The sequence below is a fragment of the Trichomycterus rosablanca genome, chromosome 4 (genome assembly GCF_030014385.1).
Source record: "Trichomycterus rosablanca isolate fTriRos1 chromosome 4, fTriRos1.hap1, whole genome shotgun sequence".
In the NCBI taxonomy this organism is placed as follows: domain Eukaryota; kingdom Metazoa; phylum Chordata; class Actinopteri; order Siluriformes; family Trichomycteridae; genus Trichomycterus; species Trichomycterus rosablanca.
In genome coordinates this window covers 46,075,276-46,085,625 of record NC_085991.1, presented here as the reverse complement: position 1 = coordinate 46,085,625, position 10,350 = coordinate 46,075,276, and the positions used below count along the sequence as shown (strand labels likewise).

Genomic DNA, 10,350 nt, shown 5'->3' with positions numbered 1-10,350 from the left:
AGTATGTCTGGATACCACACACAGCGCGGTTTCAGTTTACCAAGCCGAGCCGGGAATCCCTGGAGAGCCGAGTTAATTAATTGAAGACAGCGAGCTTAATTAACTGTGGGGACAAGACAAAGCCTCGTTCATGTACTAAAATAAAACAACAACAATAATAATAGCAATAACAGCAACAATATTATAGTTCCTTTTATTTATTTATTTATTTTTGCTAATTTTGGCTTTGCATTTAAATAAATAATAAAATGCGTGTAGATTAGTACAATTGTTATAAAAAAATAGTTATATTAAATTGTAATAATACATTTAATGGTACTGAAATATACTGTTATTAATTACCATGATCGCATTGTGAATTGCAAATAGCAATTTGTGCTGAATGGAAAACACAAGATGTGTATGGACAAAAATTCTCATTTCAGTTAAATAAGATTTAGTTAGCATATTTAGCTTTTTGCTATCTGAGTTTATTTTGGTCACTACATGCTTGGAAATGAGTGAAACACCACCCGTGGATCTAATTTCAAAGCTGCTTGGTCTTTATCAAAGACAGCCCGAAAGGATGTGAAGATAAAATCAACTCGAACAATAAACCTAACAATAAACGTAAAGAATAATAATATCCACCGAAAATCCGGCAACATCAAAACTAATAACCCTGCTGCGTTCCGGATGCGCGACCGCCTTAAAGGAAGCTTTGCTGGGTTCTCAAAAAAATAACAAAATACTCGAAAGCCTTTGAAAGTTTAACTCCATACGCGCACATTGTAAAAGCACATTGTTTTATGCTTAATCACATTCTTTGGTTCTGATTGGCTCAAATATAAGTTGTAGAATACCAAACGTGTAGCTTTAATAATATGGGGTCCTCGACAGAAATTCTTAAATCAGCCTGTGTTAAAGAAAAACACTGAATTCAGAGGCGCCTGTGATTTATTACTTTTTGCGCACTCCTCCCCCCCAACTCACATTGTTTATAGTGACCGATATGCAAATAAATATCCGACGTCATTTATTAATGACCCACTGCAATCGATGATTATTTAAAAATAAATAGACATTTGCTGGAAGGAGCTTTATTTCCTTGAATAGAAAAAAAAATTGCACACTACCATGTAAAACTAAATGTGTAAACGCTCTCATAAACAATAATACAAAAAAATATATTGTTTAAAATGACATCCAAATTTAAATGTTTCATTTGGCCTCTTGTTAATTTGTTGTTGTTGTTGTTGTTGTTGTTTCCTAATACACTTATTTTAAACTAAGTTCTATTCTCTTGAGGTAAAATTGAAGTATAATAAACATTCTGAACAAATACGAAAATAAAAAATCTCAGCAAGAAACTATGATGTGCGTTAATAATGTTAATGTTAGGATTACACTAAAATGCAACTTTAACACTAATTTACTTGTATTTTCTGTCTGTGAAAAACCGATATATATATATATATATACATTTTTTGTCATTCAGCAGACGATTTTATTTAAAGCGACTTACAGTTGTGACAGTATACAGCCTAATCAACTGAGGGTTAAGGGCAAAAACAGTGGCAACCTGGCAGTGGTGGGGACTGAACCTACTATACATATATACTGAATAACTGTCCACCCTATTATGTCCACCCATAATAACTGAATAAAGCGTCATCGTTTACTAAATTAATCTTTGTACATTTTTCAAAAACAAATACATTATAGGTGCTATCCACTGGAAAAAGCTTCAACTTGTACTAAATTAACCTTTGTACATTTTTTTTTAACATAAACAAATTATACTATAGCACAATTAGTGCAAAAATCAATCTCAAACGCACTGTTTACCTAAATAAATTGTGGTTTTAAAATACAGGTTTTTTAATTTAGTTTATAATAATTGTTACATTTTGTTTGTATATGTTTTTATTACCAATATGTTTTTTTTCTTTTTGGTTATAACAGTTTAAAAAGCTCTGACACCTCATCATTACATTTTGGCCAAATTTACAATACACACACTTTTTCCACTCAGTGGATGTTGCCCTTCCAGAAAATCCGAATTTTAAATATACATCTGAGGAAGCTCATATTTTGTTTATTTTAATACCACAGAACAGTATTACTAAATGCATTCAATCTGTGTCGAAATCATTCTGATTTGGTGAGGAATTTCACGAACTTGTGTCCATGTTTAAACTGGTGCAGCAGTTGTGCGTGTGTTGTCTTGATTAAACTATGTGAGACAGGAGGATTTTGTGAAAGTGATGTGTTCAGGTCCTGCATCGTTTCAGGGAACTCTGCTCTATTACCTGTAGGCTGCAGCATTGACTCTCTGTTACGTTTCCTAAATTACCTGAAACAATTATGTAACTGCTTTACATTCTTGGCATTGGCTCACAACAGGACTGCAAGTCCTTTTGGCTCATCATTATAAGATTGTGTGTGTGTGTGTGTGTGTGTTTACATTTTTTTTAATACATAATGTTAGCACAGTAAATAATATACTCTGTTTTTTTTTATACACTTAAATACTTTTAGATGCATGTCAACAAAAAATCCAAACTAATTACTATTATTAACCGCTCTATTATTATTATTATTATTATTATTATTATTATTATTATTATTATTATTATTATTATATTACTATATCATATTACTATTATTATTGTTATTATTACTATTATTAACCGTACTATTATTATTATTGTTATATTATTATTATTATTATTATTATTATTATTATTATTATATTACTATATCATATTACTATTATTATTGTTATTATTACTATTATTAACCGTATTGTTATTGTTATTCTTATTGTTATTGTTATTGTTATTGTTATTGTTATTATTATTATTATTATTATTTTCGACATTTAATGATTTAGGTGTGAATGCATATAGATATTTTTTTAAATGACTGGTGTAAAAGTAAGTTTAATATCAACTTTAGTGTTCAAAAAATATGAAATAGAAGACAGGATTTGTTCTTATCTAATACCGTAAACTGGACCATGAAGTCACTTTGTCAAATACTGAATGATTGTCTTTACTACCATGAATCAATAAAGAGGTTTATTCTTTATTGATAATATGAGTTTGCTGTTTGATACAAGAATGTGTTTCCTTTAAAGCTCTGGCATCACACAGCCTTTAAAATGTTTAATTTAATATTTTTCATTAACTTGCACTTACTCTTAATGTAATTATATAGACACACAACAAACTGTCAGATTGTCTTATATTTGTTATTTTAATTTTTTATATTACCAAAACACAATTCCAGTGAGCAACAACTGTGAATCTTTAAAACGTTTGTGAAAGACCTTTAAAAGTGAACTGGGTCTTAAACTTTAGCTCTTTAACTCTGAGGCACAAACTTTGTCTAAACATTGTTTTTGACCGTCTAAGCATAACACTCTTTTAAGCCTTTCACATTAGAACAGGAAACTAAAATAGTCTACATATTCAAGCGATTAAACTAGCAGTTCTTAATTTCTAAACCATTTAAATCTTAGGATTTGACTGGATAAACTTTAGGGTAAGAAAAACATGCGATTGTGTTATAGCTCACCTGCAACAGCATTAAAATAGAGAAGCTGATGGATCAGGACGCTGTTACACCTGTTGTTCAAGCTTTTAGATTTTCAAATGATTTCATTCTAGGTTGTAATGATGTCTGATCATTTTAAATGTGTTTGATTGCTTTGATTACAGAGAACGAATACTAACATCTCTATTTAATCTGGTAATTTGAAAATCAATTAATGCGCGTCACCCTGATTGGAATTCAGCACCGCGGACAGCAGCTTGAACCGCCGACCGCGTCTGCCATGGTACACTAGAACCCTGATTTTAGTACAGATTAATGCTACTAATGTACTAATCATTAAAGCGGATAGTAGAGTGGGTGCCGCACAGCAAAATAAGTCCTGGGGACCTGGACTCGATCCTCGTTTTTGTTCACTTCGCTTTTGGGCAGTTTGGTCTGTTCTCCTCGTGTACACATCGGTTAACTTTGAGTTCACCAATTCCTTCCATCTTAAATATGTAAATAAAGATAATGTGTGTGTGTGTGTGTGTGTTGTGATATTTGCCAGTTTGGTGACTTGACCAGATTGTATCCCCTCCTTGTGTCGTGTTCTGCTGACACCGGACCCACAGCGACCCCAACGGATCAAATGAATGATAAATTGACTTTCTTTTTTTATTATTATAATGTGAGGTTTAGGACTGTATTAAATGTATTTTTTTTCCTTCTCTAACAGAATGTCGTCGGGTGCTCTAAACAACGGATACAGTTTTGGTGTCTTCTTTTAACTAGTGGATACAATTTCTTATTATGTACTGTATTTAGTGCTTTACAAAACAGAAAACCTTAATTTTTATTGTAAATATACTGTATTTGTACTGCTTTGGAGGGGAAAAACATGGGCTATGGGGTATAACAATTCTTTTTACTGTGAAAATACTCTGATTAAGCTTAATGTATGCCCTAAATTGAAATAAAATCCATTATTTCTTTCTTAATAAATAATACAGTTAATGTATTTTACGTGCCAAGTATGGTAGACTGTGTTTAAGTTTAACTTACATTACATGCACTGATTATGCAATAATTCAGGGGTGAATTTATTGTAAGGACTTAAAGTGTGTTCAAGAATCACTGTTACTGGTAATATGTCTATTATGTATTATTAATGTACATTTTAGGTTAACAATAGGTCTTTAATTGACTAATGTTTTCTTTCTCTTCAACTATAGTAATTAGTATACAGTGCACTCAGTATACAGTGCAATAAATGTTATCAGTGTACACATCAGTTTATAATCGTCTTTCACTTTGTCTTATGTAAACCACTTACATGCAAACAAACTCATTCACCTGAACACCTGAACACCTGAAAACTAAAAAACTAAAAAAACACATCAGTTTAATTGATATGGTATCAGGTATCAGGTATTAGTCCTTAATAACTCATTGCAATAAATCTTATTTAATACTGAAATATTTTGAGTGAAATTTAGAAATAGAAAGTTGAAGGTGGTTACACTGTCTCCAAAGAAAGTTCTGTTCAGACAGGAATAAACTCAAATTCTTTTATTACAAGACTGCAAATGTAAAAATAATTACTGGTCATTTAAAACATTTTATTATTCAGTATAAAACTCGCATGCATTCTTTCAGTAGACATAAACAGTGCTGTCCAGTTTACAGGCAGAGCTGAGCTTGTCAATAAACCTTGGCAAATACAGCATCAGCTTTCACATAGCATTGCACAGACCAAGCAAAGACGTAATTTCCTTTTAGGCAAATTCTTGTTTTCAAACAAGCAACATTTCAAATAAGCAAATCATACAGGCCAACGACTAACAATATAAATACATTTAGTATGGTACAGCATTTAGTTTGGCGGTAAGGGCTGAGGTTCACCTCTTTACTGGGGAGAAAACAACTTTGTTTACACTTCACAGCGTCTGTTGGTCAAATTCTGGTTTAGTCGTGACGTCATAGAATGGTTGTATATTGTGGGAATGGTATGTTATGTTCAAATGATCTTTGTTATGACACACTGAGCACGAGTCAAGGCAGAATTTGAATGTTTTAGACACCCTCTTCTTAACGTAACCATGACTGTCCTTTAATAAGGCATTTTGATGTTATTTATTGCATATTTGCAAATATGGAATGGAATAACAGCCATAAAACTCTTATTAAATAACATTGGACACCAGTAAACAAACCATCGACCGATTGAGTACAATTTTAACGTCATATGACTGTGTTTCTGTTTGCCCCCTGTATGTAAAACATAACAACCTTGTATGACAGCTGGGTTTATCTGTGCGTTTCATAAGCTATGTGATGCCAAAACTGTCCAAAAAAACTGCTGGACACTTCGGGATGAAATGTATTCTGTCCATTGTCAGGTACAGTACGTTTAAAGTGCAACTTGTCCTACAAAGGAGCTCACGCCATTAGGACAGTAAGTAGTCTATTTGAAACGAATGGAGGCCACCGGTTTTGGTCGAAGAACTCTGCGCATGTGCAGTGGTCGGCGCAAACCGGGCGACCGGTAGGCACTCTGAGCCGACAGTGTCCCTTTGATGCCGGACGGCCATTTCTTCAAACGAGACGCCCATCATGCCGTACGCCCGGAGCGCATGAACTGGAGTCCCTCGTGTGATGTAAGACCAAACGCTTGTCTGGACGTCGTCTGGCGCACAGGGCTGCTGCTGTTGCTGCGGCTGTTCATTTCTCCTAAACGGACGACTGAGGATGCTGTCAATGGCGAACGGGCTGGTGAACTTGGCACTGGAGGAAGCTGAAGCATGGATGGAGTTCGGGGAGTCTCCACTTGCCATGTCGTCCTGCTCCCGCCCCGGCTTCTTAGCGATGCGCTTCCTGCGTCTCCGAAAAACTCCATCAGCGAACGTGTACTCGCTATGCGGATTCAGCATCCAGTAGTTGTCCTTGCCCCAGGGCCGAGACGGATCGCGCAGAACCTTTAGGAAGCAATCGTTGAGCGACAGGTTGTGGCGCACAGAGTTGCGCCAGCCCGTGTAGGATCCGCGGAAGAACGGAAACTTGCGCATGAGGTAGTCGTTGATCTCAGCGAGCGTCAGGCGGCCAGAGTTCGAATCTCGGATGGCCATGGCAATCAGGGCGATGTAGGAATACGGCGGCTTGGGTCGGCGCGTATACGGCTTGCCCTTGTCCTTGCTCTCAGAGCATGCCGAGCTGGAGGAGATCGCTAAGGAAGATGCGGCAGGTGCGCAAGGGCTGTGCGCCGCGCAGTCTCCATCCGAGCCCAATTCATCCTCAATGGAAAGTGGAGAGGGGACGCTGGTCTCCGCGTCGCTGCACGTCTCTGGTGCTTTTGCATGGTGATGCGCGCCACGGAACACCTCCAGCTTCATGGTCGCACCTCCCGGCTTTGACAAAATCCCCTGAGTAAACTTCAAACGGTTCAAAGCGAGCTCTTGTAAAGTCTGAAAGCCGACTGAACGAGCGCTTGATCCAACTTCTGTTGGAACGACGCACTACCTGTGCAAGTGAGAGCTCACATATTAGCCTATCTGAAAGCAAGCTGTCTAATATAACGCTCTGACACCTCGAGACCTGCCTACAGAGGCGGAGCGTCGCGTTTCTTCAACCTGACCCACCAAAATGAACAAAATAAGAAATAAAAATAATATTAAAATAGAAACAAGACTTTAACAGACTGCACACACATGTGAATTCTGTCAAGCTGTAAAATCTAAAATACTAAATCTTCTGTCTTGCTATTTATTCGAATTATTCAGTCTAGTAGACCTGACAAATCATCTACCTGTGTAGGCGGGGCCGCGTGTGTGCGTGAGACGGCTTTACCTGTGCGCACCTATGCAAACGATTTTCATAACAGGCAAGCAGGTGGCGTCAGCTTACCAGATATTTTCAGCTGCATTATGTCTTGGTGATACACACTTCATGGACAAAAATATTGGGACACCTCTTCTAATTTGTATATTTTATATATATATATATATATATATATATATATATATATATATATATATACACTGATCAGCCATAACATTAAAACCACCTCCTTGTTTCTACACTCACTGTCCATTTTATCGATCATCTCTGACTTTACATCTACAAGGTGGACCGACTAGGTAGGAGTGTCTAATAGAGTGGACAGTGAGTGGACACGGTATTTAAAAACTCCAGCAGTGCTGCTGTGTCTGATCCACTCATACCAGCACAACACACACTAACACACCACCACCATGTCAGTGTCACTGCAGTGCTGAGAATGATCCAACACCTAAATAATACCTGCTCTGTGGGGGTCCTGACCATTGAAGAACTGCATGAAAGGTGCTAACAAAGCATGTAGAGAAACAGATAGACTACAGTCAGTAATTGTAGAACTGCAAAGTGCTTCTATATGGTAAGTAGAGCTGATAAAATAGACAGTAAGTGTAGAAACTAGGAGGTGGTTTTAATGTTATGGCTATCTCTCTCTCTCTCTCTCTCTCTCTCTCTATTTATATATATATATATATATATATATATATATATATATATATATATATATATATATATATATATATATATATATATATATATATATATATATATATATATATATATACCTGTATATATATATACAGTATATATATATACAGTGTATCACAAAAGTGAGTACACCCCTCACATTTCTGCAAATATTTCATTATATCTTTTCATGGGACAACACTATAGACATGAAACTTGGATATAACTTAGAGTAGTCAGTGTACAACTTGTATAGCAGTGTAGATTTACTGTCTTCTGAAAATAACTCAACACACAGCCATTAATGTCTAAATGGCTGGCAACATAAGTGAGTACACCCCACAGTGAACATGTCCAAATTGTGCCCAAAGTGTCAATATTTTGTGTGACCACCATTATTATCCAGCACTGCCTTAACCCTCCTGGGCATGGAATTCACCAGAGCTGCACAGGTTGCTACTGGAATCCTCTTCCACTCCTCCATGATGACATCACGGAGCTGGTGGATGTTAGACACCTTGAACTCCTCCACCTTCCACTTGAGGATGCGCCACAGGTGCTCAATTGTGTTTAGTCCATCACCTTTACCTTCAGCTTCCTCAGCAAGGCAGTTGTCATCTTGGAGGTTGTGTTTGGGGTCGTTATCCTGTTGGAAAACTGCCATGAGGCCCAGTTTTCGAAGGGAGGGGATCATGCTCTGTTTCAGAATGTCACAGTACATGTTGGAATTCATGTTTCCCTCAATGAACTGCAGCTCCCCAGTGCCAGCAACACTCATGCAGCCCAAGACCATGATGCTACCACCACCATGCTTGACTGTAGGCAAGATACAGTTGTCTTGGTCCTTCTCACCAGGGCGCCGCCACACATGCTGGACACCATCTGAGCCAAACAAGTTTATCTTGGTCTCGTCAGACCACAGGACATTCCAGTAATCCATGTTCTTGGACTGCTTGTCTTCAGCAAACTGTTTGCTGGCTTTCTTGTGCGTCAGCTTCCTTTTGGGATGACGACCATGCAGACCGAGTTGATGCAGTGTGCGGTGTATGGTCTGAGCACTGACAGGCTGACCTCCCACGTCTTCAACCTCTCCAGCAATGCTGGCAGCACTCATGTGTCTATTTTTTAAAGCCAACCTCTGGATATGACGCCGAACACGTGGACTCAACTTCTTTGGTCGACCCTGGCGAAGCCTCTTCCGAGTGGAACCTGTCCTGGAAAACCGCTGTATGACCTTGGCCACCATGCTGTAGCTCAGTTTCAGGGTGTTAGCAATCTTCTTATAGCCCAGGCCATCTTTGTGGAGAGCAACAATTCTATTTCTCACATCCTCAGAGAGTTCTTTGCCATGAGGTGCCATGTTGAATATCCAGTGGCCAGTATGAGAGAATTGTACCCAAAACACCAAATGTAACAGCCCTGCTCCCCATTTACACCTGGGACCTTGACACGACACCAGGGAGACACCAGGGAGGGACAACGACACATTTGGGCACAATTTGGACATGTTCACTGTGGGGTGTACTCACTTATGTTGCCAGCTATTTAGACATTAATGGCTGTGTGTTGAGTTATTTTCAGAAGACAGTAAATCTACACTGCTATACAAGCTGTACACTGACTACTCTAAGTTATATCCAAGTTTCATGTCTATAGTGTTGTCCCATGAAAAGATATAATGAAATATTTGCAGAAATGTGAGGGGTGTACTCACTTTTGTGATACACTGTATATTATGCTTATGTTATGCTTTCAAATTTGCAGCAACAGTTCAGGGAATGCCCTTTCCATGAATGTTCCAGCATATAGCAAGATCTCTAAAGACATAAAGGAAAGCTCAGTTTAAAGAAACTCCAGTGGCCTGCACAGAGCCCTGACCTCAGCCCCACTGAACAATTTTGGAATGAACTGAGACATCAATTCAGGCTTCCTTGACCAGCATCAGTACCCAATCATCATGAATCAAATGCACAAATCCCCACATACATACTTCAGAATCTTGTGAGAAGCCTTCTCAGAAGAGTGGCTGTTATTATAGCTGAAAATATCACATGCACAGGTCACATTTGGGTTTTAAAATAGGATGTCCAACAAGCTCATGATCTGGTGTCCAAATACTTTGTACTTGGAGGTACACTCATAGGTGTATTCAGCTGGCCTGTCAGGCTTATCCCAACATGAGTGTGTAAATAATTCTTGAATAATGACTGTAGATACTGTATTAGTGCATACAGGGTGTGGAGGTGAATAAATAGCAGTATGATTTTGCCATTCATCCAGATTACATTATTGAAAGGCATGTGGGTAGATAGT

General features: G+C 37.7%; 1 protein-coding gene across 1 annotated transcript; it reads right to left on the bottom strand.

Annotated features, from left to right (window-relative positions):
* Positions 1-5,966: 5,966 nt before the first annotated feature.
* On the bottom strand, positions 5,967-6,908 carry foxq1a (forkhead box Q1a). The gene has a single exon (XM_062993614.1). The coding sequence runs from the start codon at positions 6,906-6,908 to the stop codon at positions 5,967-5,969; it is 942 nt and encodes a 313-aa protein (XP_062849684.1).
* Between the last annotated feature and the right edge of the window lie 3,442 nt (positions 6,909-10,350).

Coding starts and splice junctions, on each gene's coding strand:
- foxq1a (XM_062993614.1), bottom strand. CDS start 6,908: ATGAAGCTGGAGGTGTTCCGTGGCGCGCATCACCATGCAAAAGCACCA.